Source organism: Anolis carolinensis, chromosome 1, assembly GCF_035594765.1.
Source record: "Anolis carolinensis isolate JA03-04 chromosome 1, rAnoCar3.1.pri, whole genome shotgun sequence".
Classification (NCBI taxonomy): Eukaryota; Metazoa; Chordata; class Lepidosauria; order Squamata; family Dactyloidae; genus Anolis; species Anolis carolinensis.
This window is the reverse complement of record NC_085841.1, coordinates 180500925-180517287: the sequence shown is the minus strand read 5'-3', so window position 1 is coordinate 180517287 and position 16363 is coordinate 180500925. Positions and strand designations below refer to the sequence as shown.

The window sequence follows — 16363 nt, the reverse complement described above, 5'->3', positions numbered from 1 at the left end:
AGCCTTCTCTTGGCCAAAATCACCTGAGCCTAGAGGACAGTCCAGTCACTTGGGTGCCCTCCAGACAGCCATTTACTGAAAAGTAAACTTTGGGCACTCCTACCAAAATTGCAGGATTAAGACTCGGAAAAAAAAATCCCTGGGCTTACCTTAAGGGTGTACTCTTTCACACACACACACTCACCACTACAGCTGCCTGACTTGTGGAAGCTGTTCAAGAGTTGTACTCTACACCAAAGGAGTGCCAAAGTGAATGCTGATGTCTTAAATTCTCCATTATTACCAGACGCTGACCTGTTTGCAGATACCACTCAGCCAATTATCAGAGTTCTCTAGATACAGTATGGGGTAAGAACACCCTTGAAGAACAGTTTGTATCCAAAAAATAGTATGATAATGTTTTGGGAGAGATAAAACTAATTTGAACAGATCCATGTATCAGATATCCATATTATTGTTCGAATGAATCAAGTGGACAGCAGGGGTAAAAGGAGATGGCAAGATTGAAAATTGAGTTGGGCAATTAAAATGGAGTGAGGGCAGTTTAGAACTATGGCACAGAGATGTTTCAGCCTTGGTTTGTCCTTAGCATACTGATTTAATTTTGTTTTTAAAAAGAATGTTTAATGTTTTCTGACAGTCATGGATACTTATTGTGCCGTCGCGCCTGGGGCTGTACTCTTAGTGAAAGAGGCATGGACGTGACATCTTTCCCCAGGGGATTGCTTCTTGCCCTCCTTTAGGGAAACTGGAACTCCCAAGGACCAAAACACTGTAGATAACTCAAAAACTGGGTTTATTGTTCACAAAGGGGGTAAAAGAAAATATACATTACAGTCTTTGATTGTTTAAGTCCGTGGAGCCTTCTAGATCCCTCTTTCTCTGGCTGTGAATGCCGGAGCAAACTCAGCCTCAGTCCAATGACCTATATCTGAAGACAAGAGTCTTCCTCTGTTGCCAAAGGACTGATGTGAAGGCGCTTGAGACTCCTCAATGTTGTTCAGGTTGGCCCTGAACATGAAGTGTGAGTCCCAAGGGTAAGAACCTCAGAATTGGTGCTGAGAGGTAACTTTTGAAGGGCTTTTAGTGCCAAGTCTCTCTCTCATGTCCATCCGATAGAGAGCTTGCTGGTGGAATGAAAAGGAGGAAACACAGTCCTACTCGGGGAAGAGGTGGAGCCAAACAGTTTTGCTGAGTGAGCAATATAACAGGTACAAACAACATTGATTGACAGACATAAATAACCAATCCAACTACATTTACAGGGTAAGGGCAAAATCAGACATGATACAACAATTCAAATCTTGCAACTTATAGTTCCAACATATAGATGGCGCCACTCGCACCGTCACACTTATTATAGAGTATGAATTATAAGGAAACTAAGTGTTTCCTTCTTCATACCCCATTTTTAGAGTGTTATTGGATGGTACTGTTTTCTTTAATTTAATCATAAAGTATATCAACTGCAATACTGGCTTTAAAATAAGCATTTAGATATTATATCTTTGTTATGTAAAGTTATTCAAATACTGAGATCTTTCCCCATTCTTAATTGCAAGGGTGATGGTAATTTGAGAAGACAATGTATATACTTTAATCTTTTTAATGAAGCCACCATCAGCAGTGTAGATTGATAATTTTACAAACATCAATTGAATCTGAAAATCTTTTAACCATATAATAAAAATAATGAGCATGTTAATGACTTCTTTATTTCTTAAAGTACACTGTAAGAGGTCAAATGCTCTCCTGACATTTGTAAATGACAGTCCATTTTTTAAAATAAAAATCATTTAACTTGAATAATTGAAGTTGACTTCTACATTTTCTTGCATTCTCAACGTTTTTGAGGCCACACTGATCAATGAAATCCAAGCACATGTATTACAGAATAGGCAAGTTTTATTATGTAAAACAAATTGGTTTCCAAGTTATTCTGCTTCCAGTTATAAACATTGCTAGTAATGGTTTTGTTCCTGATCCTGTAATATGGATGTGTTTATATTTGCAGAGGATCGTCAACTTAGTTGCATATCTTAGGTTTTAACAGAATGACTTGCTTGTTCTTTTGTAATTAGGAAGTCCTTTTATTTCTCATGCTCATATATAAACTAGTCTTAAAATGCAACATTGGGGCATCCCAATAGATCAGAACTTTCCAAACATTTTACATTGATTATACAATTTTTAGATAAGCATCATTTCACTACACAGTAATTCAGCTTTACTAGCAAACTGGAGTTTAAACCAACCCCTTATAAGTAATATGGACACATACATCAGTTGTAAGACTAAAATGTATGGACATTCAACATATCTCATGAAAACCTTACATTTATATATTTAAAAACATATGACTTATTGATTATTTTGTGTAGACTCAGAAGTTTTTCAGTACATTCGTGCAACACACCTACATACTGCAGCTGACACACTAATATGTAGTGACATATAGTTTGGAAAACTCTGCAATAGATGCTTTTCTTAGGAAATAATGGCACCTCACTGGAAAAATGGAATTTTAGAATATGTCTTCTTTGTAATTAACCCTTTTTTAAATTTAAAGAGTAATTTAGACTTTAATTTTGTATGAGTATAAAATGCAGATAAGTGCACCTCTAATCAACTAGTTCCCATTTTCTACTGAAAGTGTAATGTGGCTTAAAATGTGATTTATTTAATACTAGCTTGGGGACTCAGTGGTGCCCGGGTTATTAGAAGAAGGCATTGGTTGTCTTGGGATAAGAGGTAATATCACTTAAATTTGGTCCAGGTCCATCTAAAGTCAATCACTCCCAAACCAGGCCTGTATGCATTGGGTCTGTGTGCCAAGGTTGGTCCAAATCTGACGTTGGCTGGGTTCAATGCTTTCTGGATGCAGATGAGGCAGATGAAGGTCAATTCCTCTAAACCCCTGCATTATGTTCAGTTGGATATGTGGCTTCTCTGTGCCAAGTTTGGTCCCAGTCCATTGCCGGTGGGGGTCACAGTTTCTCTGGATGTAGGTGAACTAAAACTCCCAAAATCAACGTCCATTCCCACTAACCCCTGCAGTATGTTCATTTGGTCTTGGGGTTTCTCTGTGCCAAGTTTGTCCCAGTCCATTGTTGGTGGGGGGCACACTATCGCTGGATGCAGGTGAACTTCAACTCCCAGAATCAAGGTCCATTCCCACTAACCCCTGTAGTACGTTCAGTTTGTCATGGGGCTTCTCTGTGCCAAGTTTGGTTCAGATCCATCGTCGCTTGGGTTCACAGTGGTCTCTGGATGCAGGTTAAGTACAACTCCTGTAAATCATTCAAATTAAGGAACCCTGGGATTTCCATTCTGGAGGAAAAAACATAACATCTAGGATGAAATTGTCTCCGCCTGAAAGCCTTCACTTGGGTAGGGGGCAGACTGGTGTTTGTAGAGGACACTGGGAGGGTTTGGGCTACATGTTCATGGCTCTCACTAGAACCTGCAGTGTTCCTTGGAGGGAGGGCCATGGGTGTCTCCTACTCAGTGGGAGCTATAGCTGTATGTGGAGGTGGGAGTCTGTCTGTGTAAGTGGACACCTGTGCCACATACACACATACACATTTTCACTTTTATTATGTGTATAGAAGATGTGGGACAATGGGTTAGTGTCCTGATATACCTGCTCAAGTGTGGAATCTTCAAATGCATTACCAAAGTGTACGCTGCTGATCCTGCTTAAGTGTTTTATTCTCACAAGCACACTGTATTACAATACCCAAAACGTGTGTGTGTGTGCATATCTTTATTCTAATGAAGTGACTGTCCTTTGGGCATTTCACAAAGCTTTTAAATTTACAAAATACTACCTGGTAAATAAAAAAATATGCCTATTATGGGAAGCTAACATAAAAATCAATGTAAAAACCAACATAGAACAGCTTGAGATTTCAGTCAAAATGGTGGGCATGGAGCTTGTCGAAGGCTGGAAATAATAATTTTAAATAAATGACCAAAAATAAGTGTCAAGAAACCCTGCTGATGAGAATCTTGACTTTGGACTTTGTATTTCAGAGGGCAAGCTGTCTTTGAGTGATTTTGTTGAGGATTCTTGGCCATTTCTAGAGATAATGCAGTATATTAACAGCCCTATTTGTAACCAGTGAGAACTAATTATGTGTATGTCTTTTAAATTCAGGATTCAGAATTTCCCGAAGATGTTCAAGTCAATCCTTGCCTTGCTCATGCAAGAGAATGTGTGCGCCCACTGAAATCAGGAGTGTATAGACTGAGCAACACCTTGAAAGTACATGATCTGGCAGTGAGCTGGTAGGAGACTTTTTAAATATTCATTTTAACTAATTATAAGAAAAAAGTTCCCTTCTGCTTAATCATAACAGTGCCATGTTTCCTCATGCTCTTAAATGCAAAGTACAACCACAAGCATCATCTGTAGTGATGTTACACAGGGAGGGAGAAACAATCTTTGAGAAAGTTTTTCATTTGAGACCATTCTTCCCTTTCTTTGGTCTTTTAAATTGTGAGCAATTATCTGTTATTTTAGCAAACTCCATAGAGTATTGATTGTTGTGGGAAATGTGTCTTGAAGAATATTTGCTAAGATCTACTCTTGATCCTCTGAATTGAAATGAGATTATCATTCAGTTATGGTGTAATGGGTTGCTTACCTGTAACCATGTTTCTTCGAGTGGTCATCTTTGAAATCTGCACATCCCCACCCATCCTCCCCGTTGTATGTTATGTTCGTCTCCTTGGCTAAGGAACTGGGGCGGCAGTCCTTCCCACTTGCTATATATCATTGAGGGGAGAGTGGGCAGGGCTACTGCCAAAATGTATCCCATAAGAGCTTCTAGAGAGTCCCGAGACTTGCTGCACAGTGCAGGCTGAGTCTCCCTTACCCAAAATGCTTGGGACCAGAGGTGTTTTGTATTTCAGATTCTTTTTGTATTCATACTGTATTTTGAGGATCGAGAGAGAGAGGAAGGGAGGTGTGGATTCCCACTGAGCACTGCTTGGATTTTGACTATTTCACAGATCCTCAGTCTCCAGCATCAGGTTTCAGGCACCACACAATCAGTGAATGAATGAGATGCGAGGCTGGAGAGAGACTGAAGATCTGTGAAATGGTGGGAATCCAAACATAGTGCTCAGATCAAAGCCAAACCTTCTGTCATTTCATGGATCTGCATATCTCTCTGCAGCTTTGTATCTTATTCATTTGCTACTTGTGTTGCATAGTGGATGCAAGTATGGAGAAAGACTGAGGTTCTGAGAGACTGAAAATAAATAGCAGTACTGTCCAGGATATCTCCAGAGAGTCTAGAAGCTGCTTGCTTCTACCTTGTGAACAAATGAGCAGAATATCAGAAGGTAGAACTGTATGTGTGGCAGCAAAAAGTTGAAGACTTTGGACTTTTAGATAAGGGAAGCTCAACCTGTATTTGATCATTTTCCTTCAACTGATTGTGTGCTTCAGCATAAAGGGTTGCTCTCCAAACAATGCGATGAATGCAGTTTTCATGTTGCTGTGCTCTTGCCTTGTCTTCTCATTTGCACATTCTTTCCCCGTGGTGTCAGAATAAGTCGTACATGAAGGAAGGATTTTAAGACTTTGAATTAATGCTGGGTTGTTAATCCCTGTGTGGAGTAAAGTGCTGGTTTTAGCACTCCTTATACAATGTCAGATTCCCTTGGCATTCTTCTTTTATCACACTCAGAAAGGGACAGCAAGATGAATGCCTGCCCTCCATTTTGTTGGTTTGTTAAATCATATAGTATATCATGCATTTGCAACAACAAGTTGCATGGAGCTGCTTACAGTCATAATAAACAAACAAATAAATCAGCCAATCAGTCCACACTAATGAAACAAGGAACTTTATCATACCAACAGCACCAGAAAGAAAACAAGCTGAAATCACTATGAAACTAGAAAAGCACATAAAACAATATAATATGTGCCTGACACAGAAATTTCCAGTTGAATATTTTGAGTTACTCTTTTACAATAAACTTGTTTTCTTATCTGTGTGTTTCATTTGAAAAGTCATTGTAACATATGTCAAACATCTAGTTTCCACCTGTAGTTCACAAGAAAAAGGGATGTGCCCAATGTCCTGAAATAATAATAATAATAATAATAATAATAATAATAATAATAATAATAATAATTTATATCCCACCACCATCTCCCAGAAGGGGCGGCTTACAAAAACACATAGTAGTGCAGCATACAAAGTACAATGAAGTATATAAATATTTAATAAAACAATAACAGTGTAAATTTACTTGGGTTAAAGTAAGCTACATGAGTATTAAAAAACCATGCATGTTGGAGTCAACTGTCTGGTAGAGGCATAAAGAACAAATGGTCTTGTGGTGGGTGCCTATATGGTGTTTTAACCAGCTGAGATGTCTTGAATTACAATACTTTAGGTCTGGGCAACATTAACTGCCAAATACAGGTTCCTTTGTGAGTTGTCTGGCTGAAATGATTTGGTAGAGTGAAAGGCATTTGTGAATATCTGTCACTTCTATGGGGAACAGTGCTTTATAATTTAATCAGTAAAAGACAAACTTCAGGTAATTAAATACTAATTTTCCTGCTGCCACTTGGGGCTTCCTCTCATTTCTGGCTGGCATTCACACTCCTTGCATTTGCTGACTTCCTGCATAACAAAATGGATTCTTTAGCCAGGATAACCTCAACAAAAGACAAACACAAGCTATCCTTTCCCATTGATCATGTTTCTTTATCCTTGATTTTAGTTTATAATTATGTTTGTTCATAGCAGATAGTTGTCCCTAATGAAGTAAATTCAGCTGGCTGTTCACAGTATCACCTGCTTCCAGTTGGACAGGGGAAAGGGTATGCTTCTATTAAACTAAGATTATTGGATCTTAACTTACTGTAACTGACTGTGATCAGTTAATTATAAGTACCACTGCAATTGGACCAGCTGATCTTAACTTCCAAAATGCTTTGCATTTGGACACTGTGCCTTGGCTGGCAATCTAAGGTTAGTCTGAAACCTACCAGGTATTTGGAAACACAAAAAATATTTCAAAATAGAACACCTTTTGATTAGGCTGAATTCCTTTCCATTAGCAATCTTGGAAGGCTCATTTACAGGTTTACCTTGGCACTTGAGAGTTTGCCTGTGCGGCAATGGTGTAATTAAAATATTATCTTCAGTTCTTGTGTATTGTAATTTTTACGTGGGACTGAGTACTCGTTTTCTTTTCTTTTTATTTTTTTTGTAACTGGGGAGTTCTGATAAGACATATCTTTCATTATTAATTAATGACAGATAACTAAACAATTATGAGAAATCTAAACAAATGACAGATAACTAAACAATTATGGGAAATCTAGCCACATTTCTTCCTGTAGTTATTAGAATTAGGTTACAGATAGCAGGCAAAATTGATTTGCTTTGAGGTTATTCTATATTTTGTTATCTTATATCTAAATTATTATACCTGTATTTTGTATGAAAGGAGGTGACATGGGTGCTTTAGTTCAGTTTCAGTTTACTTTTATTTCAGATTGGACTGGATGCCTACTTTGTTTGTTTTATGGTCTGAGGTCTGGATGTTGCTCTTGTTTGTTAAAAACAACAACATGCCTACACATGTCAAGAAAACCATATTGGCTGAGATTCTTTATAATAGTAGAAGGGATTTGCAAAGTATTCTGGTCCAAAGGTATACCTGATAAAGCCCTGGCATGCTCTTCTTTTTTATGAATCATATCTAAGAAACTAGAGCTGGTTAAGTCTAGCCAATGCAGTGTTCTGAGTCAGTGCTCCAATTAATTGCAGAAACAAGTCTAAAAACCAAAACACCAAGACTTTTCTTTGTTGAACTGTGTTCATCTTAGCACAAAGTATGTAGATATAAATATATACATAATTGACAACTTTTGGTAAAATTCAAGTATAAGAGAGAGGGCGTATGTAGGAGTGTGAATACAACTGTGAATTAACTGTATGATCATGAAAAGTGCTGAATGTCCAGCATTGAAAATCTGTAATATAGGTAACTTCTCAAGCAGTTTTCATTTGAAGCTGTAGTGTAATGTGTAATAGTGTAATCCATAAAACTATGGAGACCATTCCCCTTCACCAGCTGAGATGTATTTATATTACATGTTAATGGTCTGATGATGTTTGTGACTCAGTTTTAGCTTTTGAATCCAATGGGTGTTTGGGAGGATGAGTTTACAGACAAGCATTAGTGTAAGACCAATAGCAGCATTTATTCTCTTTTTCTATTGTCTTGTTTAAATTGTTTTACAAAATCTTCTAATCTATATACAGTGTACAAACTGAACAGTACATTTCAAACACCATTCTTTTGGATCCTGCAGATCTTTATCACTAGAGATTTATCACACTTCATTTAAAAGATACAGGGTAATAGCTAGAATGGAAGGCAGGGAAATTAACATGGTAGTAATCTTGTTTCTGGGTGCTACTTGTTAGGAATGCATCATGGAAATCTTGATATTTTTAATAGCTTTGAATATTTGTTATGCTTTTGAACATTGCTCTTTTCTCACTAAACACTTCCAAGCAATTGATTTGCAGCGGTATCACAGTAATATTTACAGGATATGTTAGTAACACTGGGCATTCATTCACTTGAATTGCAAAGGTTGGGGATGAAGGCCAGAGTGTACGAATGTACCAAAGTGGCACCAGCTGAAAAAGAGAGGGAAGTAACATGAGGGTTGTGGGACCTCCATCACACAGTTAGGAATTGGACACCCTTAGAAGCTAAAGAACATTGAGTTAATTTAGGGGGGAAACAAACTAGAATTCAGCCTATTGGTGCCACAGTGTCAGGGATTCCTCTTCTTCAGAAGAGGAAGGGGAGCAGGAAAGTGTTCAAGAATCTGAGGGTGAGTTGGAGTCTGAGGAGACCTTGCTAGTACCATCATTCTTGGAGAGGTGAAAGGAAACAGAGCAGAGACCTCCTTCAGCTAGATTAGCTGCCAGAAATGCAGCTGAGTAATTAGGAACTGCCCTAGCAGCTGTGTGGGGACCCAGGGCTATAAAAGCCAAAGCATGTGCAACCAGCTCTTGCTGGTAACAAACTGAATCTAATGCCTTCGCTCTCGGGGTGCCTGCTCTGGATTTACTGCTGTTCCTTTGTCTGAAGTAAGACTTCCTGGCTTTCTTTTGCATTATACCACTGAGTGTGCTGTACTTTATGTTTTGCTGAAGTAAAGCAGTTTTTTATTTACTTACCACAGTGTCTTAGGGCTGTTCTTGAAAGACAAACAGGACACATGGATATTATTGAAAAATAATGGGATAACTTCCCCAATCCACACCACAGAGCTAATGTCACAAAGCCTTTTCTTGAAATAGTTCTAGGGAGAGGGGAGTGCTAACAGAAACTTGAAAACTTTTCTGTTAGTCTGAAAGATGGTGTTTATCTTATTACCACAGCTTTTATGCACAGAATCAGTGAGGTCTCTTGTAGTATTTCTTCTGGAGGACACTGGAAAATTCTAGTTTCATTCCATATAGATACAATAAATACCAATGGTGGTCCATGCTTTAGTTACCGCCAGGTAGTATACTGTATTCTGTGTTTTAACTGTAATTGAATTATTTAATTGTTTATTTTATTTGATTGTTGTGTGGATCCTGTTTTTAGGTATTGATACTTGTTTTAACTTGTCATGTTTTGTCCCTATTTTGGACCAGGCCCCATGTTAGCCACCCCGAATCCCTTTGGGGAGATGGTGGCGGGATAGAGAAATAAAGTATTATTATTATTATGATTATTACTATTATTATTTCTTCATATTCAGTGCAGAGTGATTTATTTGCATGGACACTCATTCTAAAAGAAAAAGAAAAATAGTTTCAAAGGTGCTGATAAATTCCTCCTTCACTTCATCTCCTTTTTATCCTGCAGTGGAGAACTACTATAATTTTTGCATCTTTTAACTTGTTCTTTGCTTTTCCTGCATTTGTAGAAGATAGGTGCTTTAGCTAAAGAGATTAAGGTGCTTGGTGAGACAAATCTTTTTCCATTATAATATTGCACTCTTTGAATGTTATCAGTCTTAAAATAGAATATTTAATGTAAAAAAATCATTTCAAAAAGCAAAACACATGGAAGTTTCTGCTATTCTTCTACTTTCAGAGATGTCAATTTCCTCCACAAACTATTTCAAAGCAGTTTTTAAGGCCCACAGTACTAAATGAGGGAAGTAAGTCAGCCGCAACAAAAATTTACTAATGACCACCAATGACAATACAGGTTTTGAAAAATTTCTGGTTTGATGTATCAGTAGAAGCCATGGTTTCCCTTGCCCATCCCCTGTTACTCTGCATTGGTCATTCTCAACTGTGTTAGAACTTAACAGAAAATAGATGATATTTCTTCTGGATTACATGAAATATTACTTAGAACTTTCTGCACATATTTCATTACTCAGTAATGTGCATAAGATTTATTGCAGACTACCAGTAAGCAGTGACTACAGCTATCACAAAGCACAGGCTACCAGTAGTTTAATATGTGAATAGAGATACTGCTGCTGAAGAATCTCAGTGTTAAAAACAGATAGAGATGTACTGGTAGATATCGTCCTTATCTTGTTGGACATAGCCCTGACCACAGTTTAGTATTTCAGTTTTTTTATTGTGTCAGAAACGAATTGAGAATATACTGCAAGTCACTTCTGATGTGAGAGAATATCTACAGAGACGTTGCCCAGGGGATGCCCGGATATATTACTATCCTGTGAGGCTTCTCTCATGTTCCTGCATGAGAAGCTAGGGCTGACAGATGGGAACTTACTCCATCTCATAGATTCGAGCCACCGACTTCAGATCTTTAGGTCAGCACTTCAGTCGGCACAAGGATTTAACCCATTGCGCCACCACGGCTCCTGAGAATTAAAGCTCAAGTTACTGAATAAACAAACAAAAAATCTCTCTTTAAAAAATTCTTCTGTATTTAAGATGTACCTCTAGCTCTGAGCCCACTGCATTTGCCTTTTTTGCTGGGAAGACACATTTACAGTCTTTGAGATTTTGGTTTATAACCTGTTCCTCAGCCTTTGGGAATTTTAAAATTGAATCAAGTCACAAAAACTTAAATTATTTATCCATTGTTTTGATCTCTTAAAACTTTGATTATGAAAGTTTTGTTCCAAAGATACAAGTTTTATTCAAGATACTGTCATATGATTTTTACTTTCCATTCAACAAAACAGCAAGATGGAAATGCTTCTCTCACCAAATACCATTTTCACAGATCAGAAGGACCTACAAATCTTCAAGAAGCTATGTTGCTAGCAGCATGGTAGGAATGTGTAATTGCATTTTGAACTCACAGAATAATTCTTTGCGATTCTATGAATATATCAGTGCATTTTCATCTTAGAAGACAGTTGAAATGTGTATATAGTTGCCTGGAGTGACTTAATAATATGCGGTTGTATTTTTACCTCTTGTAGTCAAAACTGAACAGCAAATTTCTTTTTTCTGTGTAGCTCCTTGGACAACAGAATAATATGTCCTTTTTAAACATGAAAACAAATATCTTTGTCTTCTCATCTTTATATCAACATATCTACAAAGAGGAATGTTGGGAGTTTAGAGTCCTTTCATTCTGTATTTTATTTTAATGTGCTCCTCTTCTCCATATCAAAGACTGATGTTGAACTTCTAGAAAAGTAATGTTTCTGGTTTACTTCAGATCATATAAGTTACTCCATTTTAAATAAGGTATTCTGAGAAACTCTGGAAGCATTTACCCTGTTATCAGTTATAGTGTAGATGGTTTTTTTTGTGTAGTCGTCTTGAAAACAATTATGTAAATCACCTTAGAGCTATAATGTAAAGGTGAATGGACATGATATTTTATTAAAGTGTTTATTTGCTGTGTAACTAAGGATTTATTTCACAGAGGAGGCAAACTGGCATTGAAACGGGATGATGTGCAATCTTGCCTTGGTCTAGTTACCTACCTGGTTCAATGAGACCATTTTGCTTTTGTGCTGGCATCTCCTCTATGTCTTTTCCTCACAGATGCCGTCACAACAACTTGTAGCAGTTGATCCCATAAAGTTCATGTCCTAATCTACTTCACTGCCAGATAACTTCGTAGGGTGATCTTGAGTTCCAGTGTTTATGGAAAAGGAAATATATTTCTCTGTGTATAATTTATAAATCTAAGTAATATATTTTAGTATCATCTTTTTTACTAAAAGATATAAAACTAATCATATTAGTATTGCAACTGAAGTTTCCCCTTGTGAATTTCTTTCTTACTCTGTAATTAAAAATCAGCTATATTAGCATGGAGATGAAATTGATTACTTTTAGCACATGCTTTGTAATGATACTGTTCTGGAGTGCTGAGATTTGCTTGTGGCAAACAGTTGTAACCAATGGGCAAGGATATGGTACTGGTCCATGGCACGTCTTTTTTTTACACTTTTCATTCATTGGTCTTTTATCAATTAAAGCTAAATGGTTGTTCCCATTATCATGGATCCTAGGTGCTTACAGACATCACAAGTTGCTGTTTTGCATGTCCTTTCTCAGAGGCTGTAGAGAGCTGTTTTTGACCTGAGCACATTTTGTGTCAAGGGCTCTTAGGTTGACCTCTGTGTTTTGAAGTGTTCATCTGTTGGTTAGATCCTTCTCTATTTTGGCAGGGTTCCTAGGACATGAAGTCATTCATTTTTTTATGCACACAAATTCACAGACTCAAATTAGAATTTCAGAGGTGATAACTGAGATGCTTTACTTCTTATAACAACAGTCTGTCTTGGGTGTTTTCCTTAATAATTAATCTTTGCCATAAAAGTACAAAGAATATTATTTAGGATGCTAACTGGCTTCACATATGTCCAAAAGTCACAAATAAGAAATTGCAAAAGTATAAATCAGTGCTGTTAATGTTAACTTTATTTTTACCCTGCCTTTCTCCCAAGACTGGAATTCAACACAGCTTACAAGTTTGAAAGATTACAATTAAAATGTACAAAAGGTCAACATTAAAACTGTGTTTTTGGTGAATCGATACCAAATTAATCCTCTAGCGAACATAGATTTCTCCCACCCTATCTACTTTATGGAATTTTGAATTGCTTTTGTTAATTTTTTTTTAAAAAATCAAAATACTCAGTGTGCGATCTAAGTTTTTTTTCTTGAAATGTGTTTTATTTATGTATCACTTATTGTATACACAGTGTGTTCAGGATATGTATCTTGGATCCAATGAAGGGAAACTTTCTTTTCATTTTTCTTTGCAGGAGCTTCATGTTGCTGTCAAATTACTGTTGAATTTTCAAAGCATCCACATCTCTTTCAGTGGGGAAAAACTTTGTGTAGAAACAGTAACCAAGGCTCTGGCTCATGTGTACATCTCTTTTTTATTTTAACTCAGCAGCTGCTTATAGTTATTGGGTGTTGCATAGAGGTATCAGACTATGTAGTTCATTTTGCTTGTACCCACACATTGACCAGATGTTTTGGCAGCTACTAGGAAATAAAAAAAAAATATCCAATATAAAAATATAAACTTTAAAATGGTGGGGGGGGGGGAGACACAACCTGTTCAAAAGGAAAGTAAATTCCTTTGGGTTTGTGGCTTTGAAGGCTGAAACTAATTTTCTTGAGTACGTTGCACCTGCTGGGTATTTCCCAATGGAATTATTTCTGGTTTATCATCTTGAGAATGTCATTCTTAAGCGTTCCAAATAATCTCCCTTGAGTGTGCCATTATTGTGACTTGAATGGGCTAAGTATACTAGGAAAGAAAATAAAAAATGCTGGAATCAAAAATCTGCTGTGCAAAATTTACATGTGACAAAATGTCCATATGTGACACAGTATATCACTTAGTTGTATAGTTGAAAAAATGTGTCACTTGTAAAAATGCACATACAGTTTATAACATTCATTTTATATCAAAGATAAATAAAACGGCTTATGGGTTCCTTTCCTTTTTAGTGGAGTAATCCTCAATTTAATAAAGATATCAAAATCCATAATGTTGGCCCTCAAACCTGCACTTGATTTATACCTCACATTGATATATGAGTATATATAATATATTTTGTGAATGATATAAGAGCACTGCTTGATTGAACAAAAAGTCTTCTCCACAATTCTGCTCTTTTCAGCAGTCAAACTGGTGCTCATAGCAGACACGCAACCATAGCTTGAAGGCAAACAGAAATGTTTTGTATTTGATTTTTTAAATACTTGCATATACATCTTGAGATATCTTGATGGGACCCCAGTCTAAATATGAAATTCATTTATGTCTCATGTATACTATATACACATATCATGGAGGTAATTGTAGATGCAATATTTTTAATCATTTTGCGCATGAAGCAAAGTTTGTGTACATTGAACCAGCATAAATCCCTGTCCATAGGTGCTTCACTCAATGCATCTGATGAAATAGACTCTTATGCTACAGTGTGGCTTCCCTGCCTTCTTCCGAATTAATTAGATAACCTAAGATTTGTGTCTTATCAGGTAAAATCTGGGCCTTATCAGGTGTGGGCCTTGTGTGGATTGGGCCCAGTGGCCACGTCAAGCAATCCCTGGACCCAATCCATACAGCCATTTCAGATTTTTGGGCTCCATGAGCCCAAAAACTGAGATAGGCACCCGCCCCTCCCCAAAACCTCAAAATAGCCCATAGTTTTTTTGTTTTTTTAAAAAACTCTGTCCCCACCTCAAAAATTCAGGGCTTTCCCGAGAGAGGGGGTGTCTAGATTTCATCCAAGGTAACTACCGGGATGGCATCCAGCCACCCCAAAGCCCCCCAAAATAAGCCCTTAAATTTAAAAAAGTTAATGGGCCAGCATTTAGGTGGTCCTTCAGTCCCCCTGGCATGTAGAAATGACGAGCCAGGAGATGGGGAGAGAAAAGATTTTCCTCCTTGTCCCCCCCCCCCCCCCGGTCTCCTGGCTTGTCATTTATACATGCCAGGAGGATTGAAGGACCATCTTAATGATTACCCCAGAATGGCATCTAGACACCCCCCACCTCGGGAAAGCCCTGAATTTTTGGTGTGCATTTCTGTCATGTGTGGAATTGCCTTCAAAGGGTGTCACAAAATCTCCTTTATCCAGACTAACATGGCTATGTCTTTGTATAGTATTCTGTTGTTGTTTTTCTAATGTTCTGTGGGAATATCCTGTTTTACACTCTATGTAAAAATAGTATAAAAGCCTAAACCAAAATGTAAGTATACAGTTAAATATGCAAGGAGTATGAAACAGACCAGAATTGTTATGATAGAGAATGTGTAATAAAGATGCACTAAGGATAGGTAACATTTCCCAAAAGAAAGAACAAGATGTGTTGACAAGAGTTCTGTGAAAGGCTGAAAGGAGAGTGAAATACAGCTATTTGTGCACTGCAAAATCAAGCAAGGCTTTCCCTGTAGTAATTTTCTCTAAGAATCTGTTTTGTTCGTTTCTGTCATTTGTATTTCTAAGAGCAATGAGTGCTTAATGCTGTTTGATTCCCTCTTATTTAATGTCTTTTCTTTATCAATTTGCAAATTGCCAGAGGCAGAGTCTGTCTCAATGGAAGTTTTTGAATATGTAAAAACAGCAAACAAGGCCTAATTAAGGTGTTTAGGTACCTGGAGAAATTCCAAAGACAGGGATGGAAGAGCTCTACTATTGGATATCTGGCCTTGCATAGTTGCGAAGGAGGCTTGGAAGCAGTGTCAGGCAAGAGGAGCCCTCCCAGGGACAGGACCATTAACTTTCAGGGCTGATTGAAGGAGTGGATCTGGGAATGCCACTGCCTTTGTTTCAGCTAGCAGAACAAAGGCTACGTCTCAGAGGATCACAAAATATCATTTGTTCTGTAGGCTAGAGTTTGCAGTACATCCTTCCAAAATTTCTAGAAGGGAAGATAGGAGAGTTCTAGGTCTCCTAGCACTCTTTTCTTGACAATATCAATACAATATGACTCTTAGAATCATAGAATCATAGAATCGTAGAGTTGGAAGAGACCTTGTGGGCCATCCAGTCCAACCCCCTGCAAGAAGCAGGAAAATCTCATTCAAAGCACCCCCCAAAGAAGGAGCCTCCACCACAATCCGGGGGAGAGAGTTCCACTGCTGAACAGCTCTCACAGTGACGAAGTTCTTCCTGATGTTCAGGTGGAATCTCCTTTCCTGTAGTTTGAAGCCATTGTTACGCGTCCTAGTCTGCAGGGCAGCAGAAAACAAGCTTGCTCTCTCCTCCCCTCACATATTTGTACATGGCTATCATGTCTCCTCTCAGCCTTCTCTTCTGCAGGCTAAACATACCCAGTTCTTTAAGCTGCTCCTCGTAGGGCTTATTCTGCAGACCCTTGATCATTTT

The 16363-nt window shown here is 37.7% G+C and overlaps 1 protein-coding gene across 1 annotated transcript in view; it reads left to right on the top strand.

Annotated features, from left to right (window-relative positions):
- The window catches only part of spag16 (sperm associated antigen 16), a 583704-nt gene that overhangs the window by 78421 nt on the left and 488920 nt on the right, over window positions 1-16363 (top strand). The window contains exon 10 of the mRNA XM_062961030.1: window positions 4160-4290. Within this exon, the coding sequence (XP_062817100.1) occupies window positions 4160-4290 (131 nt within the window). The remainder of the gene's footprint in view (window positions 1-4159; window positions 4291-16363) is intronic.